The 23,018-nt window shown below is 39.5% G+C and overlaps 1 protein-coding gene and 1 long non-coding RNA gene across 4 annotated transcripts; one reads left to right on the forward strand and one right to left on the reverse strand.

Moving 5' to 3' along the window:
* The first annotated feature begins 90 nt into the window (after positions 1-90).
* LOC132874567 (mucin-2-like) lies at positions 91-22,036 on the forward strand. 3 transcript variants are annotated; one of them, XM_060910861.1, is made up of 13 exons: positions 91-183; positions 371-670; positions 811-1,125; positions 1,210-1,260; positions 2,189-2,242; positions 2,401-2,451; positions 15,594-15,647; positions 15,805-15,855; positions 18,640-18,726; positions 18,839-18,857; positions 18,968-18,999; positions 20,913-21,065; positions 21,282-22,036. In XM_060910861.1, the coding sequence occupies exons 1-13, from the start codon at positions 126-128 to the stop codon at positions 21,371-21,373; spliced, it is 1,317 nt and encodes a 438-aa protein (XP_060766844.1). In that variant the 5' UTR covers positions 91-125; the 3' UTR covers positions 21,374-22,036. The 3 variants fall into 3 exon arrangements, with proteins under 3 accessions (XP_060766844.1, XP_060766845.1, XP_060766846.1); XM_060910862.1 differs by lacking the exon at positions 20,913-21,065; XM_060910863.1 differs by lacking the exons at positions 15,594-15,647; positions 15,805-15,855; positions 18,640-18,726; ... (2 more) ...; positions 20,913-21,065; positions 21,282-22,036 and adding exons at positions 5,279-5,365; positions 5,478-5,496; positions 5,607-5,638; positions 7,556-8,358.
* On the reverse strand, positions 18,326-21,995 carry LOC132874569 (uncharacterized). The gene is made up of 4 exons (XR_009651679.1): positions 21,861-21,995; positions 20,790-21,617; positions 20,519-20,702; positions 18,326-20,253 (listed from the first exon to the last, which is right to left on the reverse strand). It is a non-coding gene; the product is annotated as an uncharacterized LOC132874569 (long non-coding RNA).
* Positions 22,037-23,018: the final 982 nt, after the last annotated feature.

Raw genomic sequence — 23,018 nt, forward strand, 5'->3', positions numbered from 1 at the left:
CACTGGTGTATTCTGTTAAACACTCGAGTGTTTGTGGTTTTCCTGTGGCTTAAATGTTCTGCTTCCTGATTCTGGTCTTTTCAGATGAGCGTCTCGATGATTTCACTTCGTCCAGTGGCTGTGAAATGGCGGCGCTCGTCCTCCTGTTCTTCTTCCATCTGATTCTGGACATTCGCTCTCAAAGTGAGTCGTTATTATGGTGCTGGGATTTGAGGGATTTGTTCTCAGAGATGTTTCAAAAATAATTCAAGAGATTTCAAGATACACTTCTGTGTTTATACACGATGATTACATCAGGAAACAGTGACCTTCAGTTTGATGTTCAGTGTGTGTATTAACAACATGGTGTGATCTGTCTTTATCACCATAGATGTTCCTCAGCTGCTCGTGTCTCCTGAAGTTCTCACAGAGAGAGGATCAGTGGAGCTTCACTGTTCTGTTCCACACAATGTTAAAGTGTCTCGGTGTTCTTTCTACCCAGAGGGAGACGACACAAATATTAAACTCTCTCCATCTCCATCATGTCGGCTCTCAGTCACTGGTTTTGATCTGATCAGGTGGACAGGACGCAGCTCTCCTGGAACACTTCGGATTATTTGTTTCTATGCGTTGGATAACTCTGTTCGTTCTCCTTCTCCTCACTCTCGCCCAGCTCCAGTCACAGTGCTGAGTAAGATCAACATTACATTTTATAACATGTCCATCACTGTCTCATTTACACTTTTAATGCATTAATAACAACATGAACCTCTGAAATAATTCTGTCTTCATTTCAATATGTCCATTATAGCGTTCTCTCTCTCTCTGCAGATCAGAAACCAGTGCTAAGCGTCGTTTATGATAATCAGTCTGATGAATTCAGATTTGTGTGTGAAATCCCAGGGTCAGAGTCAGTAACTGCTGATTTGAGCTGTAATCTCTACACTGGAGAAAAAACTCCGCTTTTCCAAAACCAAAGATCTCAAAAGAGTACATCTGGGAAGGCGGATTGTATTTTTCCAGCACAGAGAAATGATGTGTTTAATCGTCTGCAGTCAGTAAAGAGTCGTGAAGTGAGCTGTGATTATTCAGTGACCGCTGACCCGACTGCTCGCTCTCCGATGAGTGAGAAATACAACATGATGCGTAAGTTATATTTAATCACATGACTGGGCTTTGATGTGCATCGCTTTATAAATCTGATTCATTTTTAATCCATTTGTATTTTAGATTTCTTTCCTGAAACACCACAGCGGCCCACAACTAAACCCTCCCCGACTGGTCAGTCACTCAGTTTTAATGCACATTATAATTCTGAGGTTTTCATTTCATTCTGCTTAATTTATATTCACGGAGTAATGCAAAAAAAAAAAAAATCAGTGTGTGTAGTTTATGTAAATATTTGTGAGTTCCTGTGTTCAGGTGGTTTTATACTGGAAACTGCTCGAGTGAACTTTGTGCAGTTTTATTCCCATCAACACGATAAAGTCCATGAACTGAGTTACAGGATACTGTTTATTATTCATATCTGTGTTTTATTGATATCAGTTATAATCTGATCATTCTCTCCTGGAGCTGAACGTGATAGAGTTCCTCAAAATTATCATCATCATCATCATCATCAGAATCATCAGATCTCAGCCAGTTCTCCTCACTGAAACTCACGAATTCATATCGAACAGAAATATCACACTTAGAGACGATTACTTTAGATAACAGTTGATTTTAGGATCAAAATAATCCCCTTCATCTTTATTTTCTATCTCATCTCATCTCATTATCTGTAGCCGCTTTATCCTTCTACAGGGTCGCAGGCAAGCTGGAGCCTATCCCAGCTGACTACGGGTGAAAGGCGGGGTTCACCCTGGACAAGTCACCAGGTCATCACAGGGCTGACACATAGACACAGACAACCATTCACACTCACATTCACACCTACGCTCAATTTAGAGTCACCAGTTAACCTAACCTGCATGTCTTTGGACTGTGGGGGAAACCGGAGCACCCGGAGGAAACCCACGCGGACACGGGGAGAACATGCAAACTCCGCACAGAAAGGCCCTCGCCGGCCATGGGGCTCGAACCCAGGACCTTCTTGCTGTGAGGCAACAGCGATAACCACTACACCAACGTGCCGCCTTTTATTTTCTATAATTCAGTAAATTCTAAATATTTGTTTTATCTCAGATTTTGCTCTTTGTTTTGTCAGGTTTTTCTTCTCCCTCAACAACGTCGTCCACAACGAAAGAGAAAACGAGAGCAGGTTCCATTTAAATTCAGACTTTTATCATTCAACATTTAATGTGCATCATTTATACATTTTCAATTGTATTATTATATTATTCATTCTATTTTCTACAGATATACAACAAACAATTATTTGGTCTTTTTTTAACATGTATTTGTTTTTCCTTTTGTTAGAGTCTCATGGACCATCAACTCCAACCACAGACAGAAAGAAACCGACTGCAGGTCAGTTCACTCCTTCAGCTCCCGCTGTTTATAGTAGAATCAGAACCAGAATCATGTTTATGGGCCCAGTTTGTTGACACACACAAGGGATTTGGTTCTGGCAGTTGGTGTCTCTGTTGTGATAGAGCAAAGGAAAAAAAAGAAGAAGAAAAGAGTGTCAATATGTATGTGTAATGTACAAGTATATGCAACATAAAGCATTTATGTTTATGTAATGCATCATATAGACAATGTAGACGTGACACAATGTAAACAAATGTGTAATCTATAGTATCTATTCTATACTATTAACAGTTATTCCATGAAATCGAGTCGTACGTGAGCTGATAGCCGATGAGGCGCATAGCACCGAGATTGAGTGGAATAACTGTTTTATTCGATCCAAAGTCAGTGGATTTTGAGAAACAGAACATTTTTATTTTTATTTTTTGCAAATTCGATAAATCAAATCTATACAAAACATCCAATAAAATAATTTCCGCTTAGAATGTAAACAAACTGGCAAAATGACAGGAGTAATTTGTGAAAAATGCAATAATAATAATAATAATAATAATAATAATAATACTTGAAAAATAAAAAAGATATGTTCTTCCCATCAAATACTTTCATTCCATATTTTGTGGGTTTTTTGTATTTTGGGGGTTTTCTTCTTCTATCAGGTTTTTTTGGCAGTTGGCAAGCCACTTTAAAGGTGCATTACTGCCACCGTCTGGGCTGGAGTGTGAAACAGGAGCTATTGGATGAAAACCCAATATTCTTTCAGCTATTTCTGTTTCTTTTAAATACTTGAGAGCAATTTTTTGTTGTTTTGTTTTCAAGTAGAGTTTTTATTTCATTCTCGGTTGGTTCAGCAACATGTTCCGCCATTTTGTTTTTCTCTACTCACGGTATATGATCTGATATCCTAGTAGTAGATTAGCCAATCAGAGCGTGTGATTGCTCATATCCAGTGACTGTGGATAGAATAATATACAGTATACAGACGATGTGCAGGATATTTACAGACAAGACACAATATATTAAATTATACACACAGCACAGTCAGTGCACACAGAGTGCAGTGTGATAAATAATAATAATAATAATAATAATAATAATAATAATAAGTTAAATTTATATAGCGCCTTTCAAAAAACCCAAGGACGCTTTACAATATAGACAAGGAAAGAAAATAAATAAATAAATAAATAAATAAATAAAAGATATTAAATAAATAAATAAAAAAGTAAAAAGTCCACCAAGTAGGGGTCAGGATGTAATTCCCATGGTGTAGCAGCCACAGTCCCACCAAAAGGCGCACGAAAACAAGTCCCACATCTCCAGCACTGCTGCCATGACACCGTCAGCAACATTGCTCAAACACCACGCCATGGATCCACACAGCGAGCAGAGGATCTCCGCCACGCAGAGCGCTGGTATGTCCCAAACCACCTGCAAAGCCACCGCGACACCACCGAGCAACATCGCTCGGAACATCACGCCAAGCGTTAAAGCGCAGAGCGCTGGACAACCACGATGTAAAATGAGCAACGAGCTCACTGCAGTCCATAGCTGGGAGCGCAGGCACCACCCACAGCGAACCAAGGCCTGGAGGGAACCGACGCCCAAAACTAGGTCCGGAGCTACACCACCACCGGCGGACAAAACACTCAAACATCAAACTAACCAAACACACAGAAAGAAAATAAATAAATGAAAATAAAAAAAGAAAATAAAAAAAAGTGTTGGTGAGAAGCGGCAGCCAGAACGTGCACGACGTACTCACAACCGGAAACGGAAACGAAAAAAAAAAACTATGATGGTGCAAACAAGGCAATATGATATCGTATATATCCTTCAGTTACAGGAGAAAACATTCTCCAGTTTTTATCAGATATTGTAAATCTCTCTGTAGATTTTCCTGTTGATCTAATCCCAATTAAAAGTTTGTACACCCCTACTCATTCATCAACGTATTGAACAGGCTAGTTTAAAGGTATTTAATCCTTGGTGGAGAAGTCTATGTTTGCACTGACAGCTTCAAGATGCTTCCTGGATGAAGAAATGAATCTCTCTCAGTGTTCAGGGGGATTTCGGCTCATTAAAGACACAAACAGTCTTGAAATGAAACGCTGGATCATGATCTTCAGCTCATTAAACACATTTTCTATCACTATTCAGTCGAAAAATAGTTGACGTGTTGAACACTGATTTCCTCCGCTGGGTATGTGATCGTGAACTATCGTGTGCAGCTTCATTCCCATTAGCACATGTACGAGTTTTTTCATGTTGTCGATCTTTGTAAAACTTCCGTGTTCTTTCATAGAGGTGAACGACCCAACACGAGCAATCAGCCTGATTTATCTAAAAGTACGTCAGTCATTAAAAACCTGGATTGTTCTGTGTTTATTCTGATCATCTGCAAACATAACACTTTCTGAATTCACACCTCAGCAAATTAAAAAATAAATAAATAAACCGCAATACTTAATAATGAGAACATCAGTGATAACAGGAAGTAACTTGTTTCACCAATGAAATGCCATTCTTTACTGAATAAAGCTGTTAGTATGGGTGAATTGCTGTGGTAGAAGAGGAATAAAACATTTCAGGGTGTGTTTTTAGAGGAAAATAATCAACTTCAGTGTAGTAACAGTGACTCTGATCCATTACACCACACTGTTGTGAATTATTTTCCTAAAACAGCATGATGAGAGTGTTTTATTCTTTACTTCATGCTCTAACCAGAGAAACTCTCTCAGTTTTGGACCGATAACAGACAAATTCTCCAATATTTTATCCAATAATAATGGAAACATCTTGAATTTTACACGATTGTGTTCAGGATCTTTGTCGGTGCTGCTGCCGTCAGTCCTCGGTGTCTGTGTTTTACTGGCTGGAATGATGAGCGTCTGTCTCTGCAGCTTTATCAGTAAGTCTTTAACTTCATCTCCTCGTGTCTCTCCTGCACACCGTCCTGTGTGAAACTGATCATGGAGATCGTTCAGATCTGACAGAAGGTGTTTGTTCTGTTTCTTTTTCAGGGAAGCAGACGGCTGAGAGGTGAGAGATTTACTGTGTTCAGCTTAATCATGTATCTTTGGTTTTATCTGATCGAAACGCCTCATAGCCGTGTTTATCTGAGTGTTTCTGTGGATTTCTTCCCCCAACAGACGCAAAATGGACTTGACCCAAGGTGATCAGGGTACGTTTATTCATTTCTTTCCTCTCTCGAAAAGTCCAAATTACAAACAAACACTGAAAGTCAGCTCACATCCACTGAGCCTCGGTAAATACGAGGGCATCTCAAGCTATTTAATCCAAAAAAGGAAACTTTCATATATTCACGACACGTTAAAGGGAAATATTTCAAGCCTTTTTTTGTTTTAATTTTCATGAATATGTCTTATAGCTCATGAGAATCAGAAATCCAGTGTCTCAGATGATTAGAACATTTCCCAAGATCAATCAAAAAATACAGAAATGTACAACTTCTAGAAAGTGTGGTCAGTTATACACTCAGTACTTGGTTGGGCAATGGGGCGTGGCATGGAGGCGATCAGCCTGTGGCACTGCTGAGGTGTTATTGAAGCCCAGGTTGCTTTGATAGCGACCTTCAACTCGTCTGTATTTTTGGGTCGGGTGGTGTATCTCATCTTCCTCTTGACAGTTGCTCATAGATTCTCTCTGGAGTTTGGTTCAGGCGAGATGGTTGGCCAGTCAAGCACAGTAATATCAGGGTCAGCAAACCATTTGGTCATAGTTTTCACACTGTGGTCAGGTGCTAAGTCCTGCTGGAAAAGGAAATCAGCATGTCCAGAAAGCTTGTCAGCAGATGGAAGCATGAAGTGCTGTACAATCTCCTGGTAGATGCTGCATTGACTTTCAACTTGATAAAACACAGTGGACCAACACCAGCAGATGACATGGCACTAAAATCATCACATACTGCAGAAACGTCACACTGGACCTCAAACACCTGGGATTCCGTGCCTCTCCACTCTTCCTCCAGACTCTTGGACCTTGATTTCCAAATGAAATGCAAAATTTACTGAAAAGACGACTTTGGACCACTGAGCAACAGTCCAGTTCTTTCTCTCTTTAGCCCTGGTAAGACGCTTCTGATGTTGTCTCTGGTTCAGGAGGGGCTTGATATGAGGAATGTGAGAGTTGTAGCCCCTTTCCTGAAGATGTCTGTTCGTGGTGGCTCTTGATGCACTGACACCAACCTCAGTCCACTCTTTGTGAAGCTCTCCCAAGTTCTTGAATTGACTTTTCTTGACAATCCTCTCAAGGCTGAGGTCATCCCTGTTGCTTGTGCACCTTTTCCAGCCAACCTTTTCAGCAATGACCTTCTGTGGCTAACCCTCCTTGTGCAGGAGGTCAATGATCATCTTCTGGATAACTGTCAGGTCAGCAGTCTTCCCCATGATTGTGGTCACGTGAACTGAACTAGACCGAGAGATACACAGGATTTATATTGTTTTACTCAAACTCTAAATGAAATACTCTAATATTTTGAGATTTTTAAATATTTTTTTGCACTGTAGGTCATCATCATCAAAATTAAAATAAAAAAATCTCAAAACATTTTAGTTTATATGTGATGAGTGGAGAATATGTTAAATTTTCATTTTATTTAATTACTGATGGAAAATATTGAACTTTTTCTGTGATATTGTAATTGTTTGAGATGCACTAATGTAAAGTTCTGTCATGGCTGACCCTGTGCTCTGTGTGAGATGTAAAGAGAAGTTTCGCTTTCCTGTGATGTACATGCGAGAGATCAAGACTTTCTCCTTCAAAAAGCAAAAAGGACGTTCGTCCACATCTGGTGTTTGGTGTCCTTTACACACTGCTCAACTTTATTCAGCTGGGGTCTGTGATGTGTCTTGGCTTAAACACGCAGCTGTGTGTCAACAGAAATTTTTGCAAAAAAAAAATCATAAAATTATATTTATTCATGGAAATTAATATTTACTTACTTGCTTACCTACTTACATGAGTGAACGTTAATGACCGTGTTGATCACGTCCCAGGTGACTGAAAGCTTGAAGAAGTGGTTGATCACTGAGTTTAGCTGTCTTCAGTGTGTGTGTGTGTGTGTGCTGTTCCCCTGCAGATGGTGATGAGATTTACACAGAGGTGATGTACACACTCTCCTCTCAGAGGAAACGTGGCTCCTTTCAGCTTCCTCTGAATGATGGACCCTGAACAGGACGCGCTGCTTCTCTTCTGCACCAAATTCATCTCAGTTCACTTTGACTCGTTCATTTTATCAACACATCTTTACAAGGAGTTACATCTTTTTATCTGATGGTGGTGGTGTGATTTTGAAATATTTCTGAGATAAGCTCACGTCTCCATCAAGCAGTTGTGCTTTTACAGAATTAAATTATTACAACAACTCCAGCACCGTGGTTCAGAGATTTTATTCCTTTAATCTGTTTCACAGTTTCTGTTGAAATGATGAAGAAAAAATATGATTAAAGTTCAGCCAGAGAAATGGGAAGAAATGATGAACACAATCGTTACGTCTGCGTGTGTTGGTGCTTTGAGTGCGCAGTGTGTTCCACAAGGACTAATCACCATGCACCTGTTCCAGAATAGAACACAATCACAGCACACTCTTATAAGGATTCTGACAACACACACTTTACAAAGTACACACACACACACACACACACACACACAGACAGAGAGAGAGAGTACCACCAAGTATCTCACGTTACCAAACCTGAGATTCCATGTTGATCCTCTGGTTCTTGACTTTGTGTCCAGTTTTCTCGACCCTGCTGAGTATTACCTCCGATATTCTGGTTTTGCCTCACTCGACAATTTCCCGTTTCTCAACCCCGCCTCTGTGTCATGTTTTTGATCTGTTTGCCTGCTTGTTTTCAAATAAACACGCTTCCTGAGATAAAATCTGTCTGTCCACTTCTTTACTGACAACAGCACACTTCCTGTCAGCAAACCAAATCATCTACAAGAACTCTGGGTTCTGTGCAGCAGTGAATTATTTCTAATCACACTCTCCACTGTCACTCAGATGAGTCAAGGTTTCTTCCTCATGTCGTCTCGGGGAGTTTTTCCTCAACACTGTTGCCTCTGTCTCGCTCGTTAGGGATCAATTAAAAGCTGATCATCAGATTTCTGGAAAACTGTTTTGAACAAGATCCATTGTTTCAAGCACAATATAAATAAAACTGAACTGAACAGAAAATCCAGAACGCAGAAACACCACAGCACACAACAACCACTGACTTTTATTCCCTTTCTACTGCCAGGTGTTCACACTCTCACCATCCCTCATGGGCATGTTTCAGATCTTAATTATCTGACATTATAAGACGAAAAAATTATGTGCTACATTTTATTTCAAAGCTGAAAACATAAAAAAAATCAGCGTCGTTGTGAAATCCATGTTGCACGCTGCACCACTTCTGGCCATTTTGCCTCGAATTTATCTCAGAATGTTTCATTTACTCACAACATGAAAGAACATTGAGGAGATGAAGATGATTTGCATGAAGTTAGCATAATAACGACAACATCACCAGTAGGGGGTGAGCTTCAGCATCTTACTTATCAGTGTGTGTCTGTGTGAGAGAGAATCATAAAAGATTAATCCAACCATTAACTCCAGTCCACTAATCTGACTGGTCGAGCAGTGTTCCCAGAGAGCCAATATTTCCAATAATCACCCTGGGACGTCTCACTGTGTGTCTCACTCCACTCATATGTGTTTTGTCACGTACAACCCCGATTCCAAAAAAGTTGGGACAAAGTACAAATTGTAAATAAAAATGGAATGCAATAATTTACAAATCTCAAAAACTGATATTGTATTCACAATAGAACATAGACAACATATCAAATGTCGAAAGTGAGACATTTTGAAATTTCATGCCAAATATTGGCTCATTTGAAATTTCATGACAGCAACACATCTCAAAAAAGTTGGGACAGGGGCAATAAGAGGCTGGAAAAGTTAAAGGTACAAAAAAGGAACAGCTGGAGGACCAAATTGCAACTCATTAGGTCAATTGGCAATAGGTCATTAACATGACTGGGTATAAAAAGAGCATCTTGGAGTGGCAGCGGCTCTCAGAAGTAAAGATGGGAAGAGGATCACCAATCCCCCTAATTCTGCGCCGACAAATAGTGGAGCAATATCAGAAAGGAGTTCGACAGTGTAAAATTGCAAAGAGTTTGAACATATCATCATCTACAATGCATAATATCATCAAAAGATTCAGAGAATCTGGAAGAATCTCTGTGCGTAAGGCTCAAGGCCGGAAAACCATACTGGGTGCCCGTGATCTTCGGGCCCTTAGACGGCACTGCATCACATACAGGCATGCTTCTGTATTGGAAATCACAAAATGGGCTCAGGAATATTTCCAGAGAACATTATCTGTGAACACAATTCACCGTGCCATCCGCCGTTGCCAGCTAAAACTCTATAGTTCAAAGAAGAAGCCGTATCTAAACATGATCCAGAAGCGCAGACATCTTCTCTGGGCCAAGGCTCATTTAAAATGGACTGTGGCAAAGTGGAAAACTGTTCTGTGGTCAGACGAATCAAAATGTGAAGTCCTTTATGGAAATCAGGGATGCCGTGTCATTCGGACTAAAGAGGAGAAGGACGACCCAAGTTGTTATCAGCGCTCAGTTCAGAAGCCTGCATCTCTGATGGTATGGGGTTGCATTAGTGCATGTGGCATGGGCAGCTTACACATCTGGAAAGACACCATCAATGCTGAAAGGTATATCCAGGTTCTAGAGCAACATATGCTCCCATCCAGACGACGTCTCTTTCAGGGAAGACCTTGCATTTTCCAACATGACAATGCCAAACCACATACTGCATCAATTTCAGCATCATGGCTGCGTAGAAGAAGGGTCCGGGTACTGAACTGGCCAGCCTGCAGTCCAGATCTTTCACCCATAGAAAACATGTGGCGCATCATAAAATGGAAGATACGACAAAAAAGACCAAAGACAGTTGAGCAACTAGAATCCTACATTAGACAAGAATGGGTTAACATTCCTATCCCTAAACTTGAGCAACTTGTCTCCTCAGTCCCCAGACGTTTACAGACTGTTGTAAAGAGAAAAGGGGATGTCTCACAGTGGGAAACATGGCCTTGTCCCAACTTTTTTGAGATGTGTTGTTGTCATGAAATTTAAAATCATCTAATTTTTCTCTTTAAACGATATATTTTCTCAGTTTAAACATTTGATATGTCATCTATGTACTATTCTGAATAAAATATGGAATTTTGAAACTTCCACATCATTGCATTCTGTTTTTATTTGCAATTTGTACTTTGTCCCAACATTTTTGGAATCGGGGTTGTAAAACTCCACTTCCTCGTCTGAAACCATGACTACAGCAGTGTTAGTGACATCATCAGAGGAGACAGCAAACTGGATTGTACAAAAATCAGTGACATTTTGGAAGGAGTTTGATGATTATCTTCACAAAAACACCTCTTTCCTGAGCTGAGCTATGACACGTTTAATACCCTGAAGAACCTTTGTCTTTATTGGTTATTACTTGGTCCAGAGATGAAGGTGAGCTGTGAGAAGATGGAGATCCATGGACAGAAGACTGCAGTCAGTTTCATCCTCAGAACAACGAGGAGACGAAGCACAAAGACAAGATACACAAGAACCAGCAGTGGATGAGAATGAATGAATGAAGTGTTGGATCCCAGTCGTGGATAAAACAAGTTCTCATCTTCAACGTTTTCCTGAAGGATGAACATCTTTACAAATTATCAGAATTCAGTTTAATTCTATAATGTGTACTAAAGTTCTTGTTGAGTTCTGTGTAAAGCTGTTCAGAAGTGAGTGTGTGAACCTGAGCACAGTTTAGAGGTGTGTATTCTGTTAAACACTCGAGTGTTTGTGGTTTTCCTGTGGCTTAAATGTTCTGCTTCCTGATTCTGTTCTTTTCAGATGAGCGTTTCGATGATTTCACTTCGTCCAGTGGCTGTGAAATGGCGGCGCTCGTCCTCCTGTTCTTCTTCCATCTGATTCTGGACATTCGCTCTCAAAGTGAGTCGTTATTATGGTGCTGGGATTTGAGGGATTTGTTCTAAGAGATGTTTCAAAAATAATTCAAGAGATTTCAAGCAGTGACATTCAGTTTGATGTTCAGTGTGTGTATTAATGACACGGTGTGTTTTCTTTATCATTGTAGATGTTCCTCAGCTGCTCGTGTCTCCTGAAGTTCTCACAGAGAGAGGATCAGTGGAGCTTCACTGTTCTGTTCCACACAATGTTAAAGTGTCTCGGTGTTCTTTCTACCCAGAGGGAGACGACAAAAATGTAAAACGCTTTCCATCTCCATCATGTCGGCTCTCAGTCACTGGTTCTGATCTGATCAGGTGGACAGGACGCAGCTCTCCTGGAACACTTCGGATTATTTGTTTCTATGTGTTGGATAACTCTGTTCGTTCTCCTTCTCCTCACTCTCGCCCAGCTCCAGTCACAGTGCTGAGTAAGATCAACATTACATTTTATAACATGTCCATCACTGTCTCATTTACACTTTTAATGCATTAATAACAACATGAACCTCTGAAATAATTCTGTCTTCATTTCTATATGTCCATTATAGTGTTCTCTCTCTCTCTCTCTCTCTCTCTCTCTCTGCAGATCAGAAACCAGTGCTAACCGTCGTTTATGATAATCAGTTTGATGAATTCAGATTTTCATGTGAAATCCCAGGGTCAGAGTCAGTAACTGCTGATTTTAGCTGTAATCTCTACACTGGAGAAAAAACTCCGCTTTTCCAAAACCAAAGATCTCAAAAGAGTAAATCTGGGAAGGTTTGTATTTTTACAGCACAGGGAAATGCTGTGTTTAATCGTCTGCCGTCAGTAAAGAGTCGTGAAGTGAGCTGTGATTATTCAGTGACCTCTGACCCGACTGCTCGCTCTCCGATGAGTGAGAAATACAACATGATGCGTAAGTTATATTTAATCAATTACATTTCTTTTATAGCTTTGAATTGTGTTTGAACTTATTCACATCTGTTGTTCATCAGGTTTCTTTCCTTCACCAACACAGTCGTCCATCACTCCTGAGAAATCTCCTGCACGTGAGTTCATTTTATTTTATTTCCTGCTGTTTGGTTCTGTTACACTTTTTCATGACTGAAGTTTAATGTGCATTCTGTTACACTTGTAAGATTCATTTATTTTATTTCACATCCTCCTCTTTTTTGAAACAATATTCTGTAGATTATGTGTGAAGTTATTTAGTGATTAAAGAGGAATCAAGCTTTGGTAAATTCATTTATTTCAGTGTCACAGTTTAATTCCCCAAACTCACACATCTGGAGGTTAAAAGAGACGCGTTACAGTTTAATGTCTTCCTTTAGATTTTAGAAAAACAGATATGAAGATGAATTTACTCTGAACTTTCTGAAACCCTCCCTGTGCATTTACACTCTCAGGATGGAGAGAATTACAGCAGGAATCGTAGTTTGATGTGTTTTCCACATCTCTTCTGGAATCACTTCACCCAGCTCCCTTTCCCATTTAGCTAACACAGATAATGTTGAATCTGTTCTCGCTTCTGTCAAACACCAGTACAAATCTAAGGCAGCTTTTAGGGATCGCTTTACTATCAGCTTGTACATGTCGCTTTATGTTCAGATGTATTTTATCCTCATTTATTTTAATATTTTTACTATAATAGTCCCACATTTGTACAGTAAATATCAAAACAAGTCTGATTTATTCAATCATATGTATTTTTTTTTTTACTTCTTGAAAGCTTTTCATTTCACCCTTTTTAATAATTGTGCATATGGCTGTCATTCATTTTTCCACCCAATGTTTAAATCTATTATTGAATTTTCTTGGTATAAATTTGTCATTGAAAGGCGTCCATTTGAGTCGTCCAACTTCCTTTCCTATTTTTAGTTGTTTCACTGTGGAGTACTGTATATGGAGAGTAAAATATACCACTGGGTGAAGATCCAGTTCCTCTTTTATATCGATGGGGGTCTCTGATTCCCCAATACTCGCCTGAATTGGGGATTTGAAAGCAGAACCTTCAATATCTTTCCATCGAGCTACAGAACCTCCATTACACCAGGAGATTAGTTGACGCAGTTGTGCAGCATGAAAATATTATTTTAAATTCAGACGTACCCCCCCCCCTTGTCTTTTGGCAGGAGTAGTGAGGTATAACGTTTCCAAAGTCGTTTGCTTCCTCACACGAATCTTGCTCTGAGCTCATCCCATTGAAGGAACTGATCTTTTGATATATGGAGAGGCAGAGATGAGAACAGATATCACAGATGTGGCAAGATGTTCATTTTTACCACATTTATCCTGTCATTGAATCCCAGTGGAAAAGTGATCCATCTGTCAGTATCTTTCCTTATGGTTTCATCAGTGTGTTCATAGTTAATCCTGTATAGTTTGGAAAAGTTTTTAGTTCTGTTTATGCCCAAATATTTCATTGATTTTGCTGCTCAGTTTATTCTCCATTCCTTCAGTTCTTGTCTTGGTGTACAGTTTAATAAACATGGAAATTTGTGTTTTGAGTAGATTTACTTTACAGCAGGAATCAGTTTGACATTTCATTCAGAAGTCGGTGACTGATGTTGTTCTGGACTCTGTGTGTGTGTGTGTGTGTGTGTGTGTGTGTGTGTGTGTGTGTGTGTGTGTGTGTGTGTGTGTAGATGTTCCTCAGCTGCTCGTGTCTCCTGAAGTTCTCACAGAGAGAGGATCAGTGGAGCTTCACTGTTCTGTTCCAAACAATGTTAAAGTGTCTCGGTGTTCTTTCTACCCAGAGGGAGACGACACAAATATTAAACCCTCTCCATCTCCATCATGTCGGCTCTCAGTCACTGGTTCTGATCTGATCAGGTGGACAGGACGCAGCTCTCCTGGAACACTTCGGATTATTTGTTTCTATGTGTTGGATAACTCTGTTCGTTCTCCTTCTCCTCACTCTCACCCAGCTCCAGTCACAGTGCTGAGTAAGATCAACATTACACCGAGTGTGTATTATTGTCTGTGTGGATCATAACATTTCTAATAGACATTTATAATTCCTCAATTAACATTCACAATGGAGTATTTGATGCAATTGATTAATTCATTCATGAATATTTTATTAATTTATTTATTTATTTATCTCTCTGCAGATCAGAAACCAAAGCTAAGCGTCAGTCATGATGATCAGTCTGATGAATTCAGATTTTCATGTGAAATCCCAGGGTCAGAGTCAGTAACTGCTGATTTTAGCTGTAATCTCTACACTGGAGAAAAAACTCAGTTTTTCTCAAACACATCCTTTCAGAAGAGAGACTCTGGGAAGGTGGTTTGTGTTTTTACAGCAGATAGAAATGATGTGTTTAATCGTCTGCAGTCAGTAAAGAGTCGTGAAGTGAGCTGTGATTATTCAGTGACCTCTGACCCGACTGCTCGCTCTCCGATGAGTGAGAAATACAACATGATGCGTAAGTTATATTTAATCACATGACTGGGCTTTGATGTGCATCGCTTTATAAATCTGATTCATTTTTAATCCATTTGTATTTTAGATTTCTTTCCTGAAACACCACAGCGGCCCACAACTAAACCCTCCCCGACTGGTCAGTCACTCAGTTTTAATGCACATTATAATTCTGAGGTTTTCATTTCATTCTGCTTAATTTGTATTCACGGAGTAATGCAAAAAAAAAAAAATCAGTGTGTGTAGTTTATGTAAATATTTGTGAGTTCCTGTGTTCAGGTGGTTTTATACTGGAAACTGCTCGAGTGAACTTTGTGCAGTTTTATTCCCATCAACACGATAAAGTCCATGAACTGAGTTACAGGATACTGTTTATTATTCATATCTGTGTTTTATTGATATCAGTTATAATCTGATCATTCTCTCCTGGAGCTGAACGTGATAGAGTTCCTCAAAATTATCATCATCATCATCATCATCATCAGATCTCAGCCAGTTCTCCTCACTGAAACTCACGAATTCATATCGAACAGAAATATCACACTTAGAGACGATTACTTTAGATAACAGTTGATTTTAGGATTAAAATAATCCCCTTCATCTTTATTTTCTATAATTCAGTAAATTCTAAATATTTCTTTTATTTAAGATTTTGCTCTTTGTTTTGTCAGGTTTTTCTTCTCCCTCAACAACGTCGTCCACAACTAAAGAGAAAACGAGAGCAGGTTCCATTTAAATTCAGACTTTTATCATTCAACATTTAATGTGCATCATTTATACATTTTCAATTGTATTATTATATTATTCATTCTATTTTCTACAGATATACAACAAACAATTATTTGGTCTTTTTTAACATGTATTTGTTTTTCCTTTTGTTAGAGTCTCATGGACCATCAACTCCAACCACAGACAGAAAGAAACCGACTGCAGGTCAGTTCACTCCTTCAGCTCCCGCTGTTTATAGTAGAATCAGAACCAGAATCATGTTTATGGGCCCAGTTTGTTGACACACACAAGGGATTTGGTTCTGGCAGTTGGTGTCTCTGTCGCGATAGAGAAAAGGAAAAAAAAAGAAGAAAAGAATGTCAATATGTATGTGTAATGTACAAGTATATGCAACATTAAGCATTTATGTTTATGTAATGCATCATATACACAATGTAGACATGACACAATGTAAACAAATGTGTAATCTATAGTATCTATTCTATACTATTAACAGTTATTCCATGAAATCGAGCCGTATGTGAGCTGATAGCCGACGAGGCGTGTAGCACCGAGATTGAGTGGAATAACTGTTTTATTCGATCCACAGTCAGTGGATTTTGAGAAACAGAACATTTTTATTTTTATTTTTTGCAAATTCGATAAATCAAATCTATACAAAACATCCAATAAAATAATTTCCGCTTAGAATGTAAACAAACTGGCAAAATGACAGGAGTAATTTGTGAAAAATGCAATAATAATAATAATAATACTTGAAAAATAAAAAAGATGTTCTTTCCATCAAATACTTTCATTCCATATTTTGTGGGGTTTTTTTTGTATTTTGGAGGTTTTCTTCTTCTATCAGGTTTTTTTTGGCAGTTGGGAAGCCACTTTAAAGGTGCATTACTGCCACCATCTGGGCTGGAGTGTCTATTGCATGAAAACCCAATATTCTTTCAGCTATTTCTGTTTCTTTTAAATACTTGAGAGCAATTTTTTGTTGTTTTGTTTTCAAGTAGAGTTTTTATTTCATTCTCAGTTGGTTCAGCAACATGTTCCGCCATTTTGTTTTTCTCTACTCATGGCATATGATCTGATATCCTAGTAGTAGATTAGCCAATCAGAGCGTGTGATTGCTCATATCCAGTGACTGTGGATAGAATAATATACAGTATACAGACGATGTGCAGGATATTTACAGACAAGACACAATATATAAAAATTATACACACAGCACAGTCAGTGCACACAGAGTGCAGTGTGATAAATAATAATAATAATAAGTTAAATTTATATAGCGCCTTTCAAAAAACCCAAGGACGCTTTACAATATAGACAAGGAAAGAAAATAAATAAATAAATAGATTAAAAAAAAGATAATAAATAAATAAATAAAAAAAGTAAAAAGTCCACCAAGTAGGGGTCAGGATGTAATTCCCGTGATGTAGCAGCCACAGTCCCACCAAAAGGCGCACGAAAACAAGTCCCACATCTCCAGCACCGCCGCCATGACGCCGTCAGCAATATCGCTCGAACACCACGCCATGGATCCACACAGCGAGCAGAGAAGCTCCGCCACGCAGAGCACTGGTATGTCCCAAACCACCTGCACAGCCGCCGCGACACCACCGAGCAACATCGCTCGGAACATCACGCCAAGCGTTAAAGTGCAGAGCGCTGGACAACCACGATGTAAAATGAGCAACGAGCTCACTGCAGTCCATAGCTGGGAGCGCAGGCATCACCCACGGCGAACCAAGGCCTGGAGGGAACCGACGCCCAAAACATGGTCTGGAGCTACACCACAACCGGCGGACAAAAACACTCAAACAAGCATCAAACTACACAAACACACAGAAAAAAAAAATAGAAAAAGAAATAAAATAAAATAAAAAAGCTCTGGTGAGAAGCGGCAGCCAGAACGTGCACGACGTTCTCTCAACCGGAAACGGAAATGAAAAAAAAAACATGATGGTGCAAACAAGGCAATATGATATCGTATATATCCTTCAGTTACAGGAGAAAACATTCTCCAGTTTTTATCAGATATTGTAAATCTCTCTGTAGATTTTCCTGTTGATCTAATCCCAATTAAAAGTTTGTACACCCCTACTCATTCATCAACGTATTGAACAGGCTAGTTTAAAGGTATTTAATCCTTGGTGGAGAAGTCTATGTTTGCACTGACAGCTTCAAGATGCTTCCTGGATGAAGAAATGAATCTCTCTCAGTGTTCAGGGGGATTTTGGCTCATTAAAGACACAAACAGTCTTGAAATGAAACGCTGGATCATGATCTTCAGCTCATTAAACACATTTTCTATCACTATTCAGTCGAAAAATAGTTGACGTGTTGAACACTGATTTCCTCCGCTGGGTATGTGATCGTGAACTATCGTGTGCAGCTTCATTCCCATTAGCACATGTACGAGTTTTTTCATGTTGTCGATCTTTGTAAAACTTCCGTGTTCTTTCATAGAGGTGAACGACCCAACACGAGCAATCAGCCTGATTTATCTAAAAGTACGTCAGTCATTAAAAACCTGGATTGTTCTGTGTTTATTCTGATCATCTGCAAACATAACACTTTCTGAATTCACACCTCAGCAAATTAAAATAAATAAATAAATAAATAAACCGGAATACTTAATAATGAGAACATCATTGATAACAGGAAGTAACTTGTTTCACCAATGAAATGCCATCCTTTACTGAATAAAGCTGTTAGTATGGGTGAATTGCTGTGGTAGAAGAGGAATAAAACATTTCAGGGTGTGTTTTTAGAGGAAAATAATCAACTTCAGTGTAGTAACAGTGACTCTGATCCATTACACCACACTGTTGTGAATTATTTTCCTAAAACAGCATGATGAGAGTGTTTTATTCTTTACTTCATGCTCTAACCAGAGAAACTCTCTCAGTTTTGGACCGATAACAAACAAATTCTCCAATATTTTATCCAATAATAACGAAAACATCTTGAATTTTACACGATTGTGTTCAGGATCTTTGTCGGTGCTGCTGCCGTCAGTCCTCGGTGTCTGTGTTTTACTGGCTGGAATGATGAGTGTCTGTCTCTGCAGCTTTATCAGTAAGTCTTTAACTTCATCTCCTCGTGTCTCTCCTGCACACCGTCCTGTGTGAAACTGATCATGGAGATCGTTCAGATCTGACAGAAGGTGTTTGTTCTGTTTCTTTTTCAGGGAAGCAGACGGCTGAGAGGTGAGAGATTTACTGTGTTCAGCTTAATCGTGTATCATTGGTTTTATCTGATCGAAACGCCTCATAGCCGTGTTTATCTGAGTGTTTCTGTGGATTTCTTCCGCCAACAGACGCAAAATGGACTTGACCCAAGGTGATCAGGGTACGTTTATTCATTTCTTTCCTCTCTCGAAAAGTCCAAATTACAAACAAACACTGAAAGTCAGCTCACATCCACTGAGCCTCGGTAAATACGAGGGCATCTCAAGCTATTTAATCCAAAAAAGGAAACTTTCATATATTCATGACACGTTAAAGGGAAATATTTCAAGCCTTTTTTTTGTTTTAATTTTCATGAATATGTCTTATAGCTCATGAGAATCAGAAATCCAGTGTCTCAGATGATTAGAACATTTCCCAAGATCAATCAAAAAATACAGAAATGTACAACTTCTAGAAAGTGTGGTCAGTTATACACTCAGTACTTGGTTGGGCAATGGGGCGTGGCATGGAGGCGATCAGCCTGTGGCACTGCTGAGGTGTTATTGAAGCCCAGGTTGCTTTGATAGCGACCTTCAACTCGTCTGTATTTTTGGGTCGGGTGGTGTATCTCATCTTCCTCTTGACAGTTGCTCATAGAGTCTCTCTGGAGTTTGGTTCAGGCGAGATGGTTGGCCAGTCAAGCACAGTAATATCAGGGTCAGCAAACCATTTGGTCATAGTTTTCGCACTGTGGTCAGGTGCTAAGTCCTGCTGGAAAAGGAAATCAGCATGTCCAGAAAGCTTGTCAGCAGATAGAAGCATGAAGTGTTGTACAATCTCCTGGTAGATGCTGCATTGACTTTGAACTTGATAAAACACAGTGGACCAACACCAGCAGATGACATGGCACTAAAAATCATCACATACTGCAGAAACATCACACTGGACCTCAAACACCTGGGATTCTGTGCCTCTCCACTCTTCCTCCAGACTCTCGGACCTTGATTTCCAAATGAAATGCAAAATTTACTGAAAAGACGACTTTGGACCACTGAGCAACAGTCCAGTTCTTTCTCTCTTTAGCCCTGGTAAGACGCTTCTGATGTTGTCTCTGGTTCAGGAGGGCCTTGATATGAGGAATGTCACAGTTGTAGCCCCTTTTCTGAAGACGTCTGTTCGTGGTGGCTCTTGATGCACTGACACCAACCTCAGTCCACTCTTTGTGAAGCTCTCCCAAGTTCTTGAATCGACTTTTCTTGACAATCCTCTCAAGGCTGAGGTCATCCCTGTTGCTTGTGCACCTTTTCCAGCCAACCTTTTCAGCAATGACCTTCTGTGGCTTACCCTCCTTGTGCAGGAGGTCAATGATCATCTTCTGGATAACTGTCAGGTCAGCAGTCTTCCCCATGATTGTGGTCACGCGAACAGAACTAGACTGAGAGATACACAGGATTTATAGTTTTACTCAAACTCTAAATGAAATACTCTAATATTGTGAGATTTTTAATTTTTTTTTGCACTGTAGGTCATCATCATCAAAATTAAAATACAAAATTCTCAAAACATTTTAGTTTACATGTGATGAGTGGAGAATATGTTAAATTTTCATTTTATTTAATAACTGATGGAAAATATTGAACTTTTTCTGTGATATTGTAATTGTTTGAGATGCACTAATGTAAAGTTCTGTCATGGCTGACCCTGTGCTCTGTGTGAGATGTAAAGAGAAGTTTCTCTTTCCTGTGATGTACATGTGAGAGATCAAGACTTTCTCCTTCGAAAAGCAAAAAGGACGTTCGTCCACATCTGGTGTTTGGTGTCCTTTACACACTGCTCAACTTTATTCAGCTGGGGTCTGTGATGTGTCTTGGCTTAAACACGAAGCTGTGTGTCAACAGAAATTTTTGCAAAAAAAAATCATAAAATTATATTTATTCATGGAAATTAATATTTACTTACTTGCTTACCTACTTAAATGAGTGAACGTTAATGACAGTGTTGATCATGTCCCAGGTGACTGAAAGCTTGAAGAAGTGGTTGATCACTGAGTTTAGCTGTCTTCAGTGTGTGTGTGTGTGTGCTGTTCCCCTGCAGATGGTGATGAGGTTTACACAGAGGTGATGTACACACTCTCCTCTCAGCAGCTCTCTGAGGAAACGCAGCTCCTTTCAGCTGTTCAGCTGTTCAGATGTTTTTCCACATTTGGTGTTTGGTGTCCTTCACACTGCTCAACTTTATTCAGCTGGGGTCTGTGATGTGTCTTGGCTTAAACACACAGCTGTGTATCAACAGAAATTTTAGCAAAAAAAATCAAAATTATATTTATTCATGTTTGTTTATTTATTTACATGAGTAAAATTTAATGACAGTGTTGATCACGTCCCAGGTGACTGAAAGCTTGAAGAAGTGGTTGATCACTGAGTTAAGCTGTCTTCAGTGTGTGTGTGTGTTGTTCCCCTGCAGATGGTGATGAGATTTACACAGAGGTGATGTACACACTCTCCTCTCAGAGGAAACGTGGCTCCTTTCAGCTTCCTCTGAATGATGGACCCTGAACAGGACGCGCTGCTTCTCTTCTGCACCAAATTCATCTCAGTTCACTTTGACTCGTTCACTTTATCAACACATCTTTACAAGGAGTTACATCTTTTTATCTGATGGTGGTGGTGTGATTTTAAAATATTTCTGAGATAAGCTCACGTCTCCATCAAGCAGTTGTGCTTTTACAGAATTAAATTATTACAACAACTCCAGCACCGTGGTTCAGAGATTTTATTCCTTTAATCTGTTTCACAGTTTCTGTTGAAATGATGAAGAAAAAATATGATTAAAGTTCAGCCAGAGAAATGGGAAGAAATGATGAACACAGTCGTTATGTCTGCGTGTGTTGGTGCTTTGAGTGCACAGCGTGTAACACAAGGACTAATCACCATGCACCTGTTCCAGATAAGAACACAATCACAGCACACTCTTATAAGGATTCTGACAACACACACACACACACACACACAGAGTACCACCAAGTATCTCACGTTACCAAACCTGAGATTCCATGTTGATCCTCTGGTTCTTGACTTTGTGTCCAGTTTTCTCGACCCTGCTGAGTATTACCTCCGATATTCTGGTTTTGCCTCACTCGACAATTTCCCGTTTCTCGACCCCGCCTCTGTGTCATGTTTTTGATCTGTTTGCCTGCTTGTTTTCAAATAAACACACTTCCTGAGATAAAATCTGTCCGTCCGCTTCTTTACTGACAACAGCACACTTCCTGTCAGCAAACCAAATCATCTACAAGAACTCTGGGTTCTGTGCAGCAGTGAATTATTTCTAATCACACTCTCCACTGTCACTCAGATGAGTCAAGGTTTCTTCCTCATGTCGTCTCGGGGAGTTTTTCCTCAACACTGTTGCCTCTGTCTCGCTCGTTAGGGATCAATTAAAAGCTGATCATCAGATTTCTGGAAAACTGTTTTGGACAAGATCCATTGTTTCAAGCACAATATAAATAAAACTGAACTGAACAGAAAATCCAGAACGCAGAAACACCACAGCACACAACAACCACTGACTTTTATTCCCTTTCTACTGCCAGGTGTTCACACTCTCACCATCCCTCATGGGCATGTTTCAGATCTTAATTATCTGACATTATAAGACTAAAAAAATATGTGCTACATTTTATTTCAATGCTGAAAACATAAAAAAAAAATCAGCGTCGTTGTGAGATTCATGTTGCATGCTGCACCACATCCGGCCATTTTGCCTCGAATTTATCTCAGAATGTTTCATTTACTCACAACATGAAAGAACATTGAGGAGATGAAGATGATTTGCATAAAGTTTGCATAATAATAACGACAACATCACCAGTAGGGGGTGAGCTTCAGCATCTGACTTATCAGTGTGTGTCTGTGTGAGAGAGAATCATAAAAGATTAATCCAACCATTAACTCCAGTCCACTAATCTGACTGGTCGAGCAGTGTTCCCAGAGAGCCAATATTTCCAATAATCACCCTGGGACGTCTCACTGTGTGTCTCACTCCACTCATATGTGTTTTGTCACGTAAAACTCCACTTCCTCCTCTGAAACCATGACTACAGCAGTGTTAGTGACATCATCAGAGGAGACAGCAAACTGGATTGTACAAGAATCAGTGACATTTTGGAAGGAGTTTGATGATTATCTTCACAAAAACACC

Source organism: Neoarius graeffei, chromosome 26 (genome assembly GCF_027579695.1).
Source record: "Neoarius graeffei isolate fNeoGra1 chromosome 26, fNeoGra1.pri, whole genome shotgun sequence".
Lineage (NCBI taxonomy): Eukaryota > Metazoa > Chordata > Actinopteri > Siluriformes > Ariidae > Neoarius > Neoarius graeffei.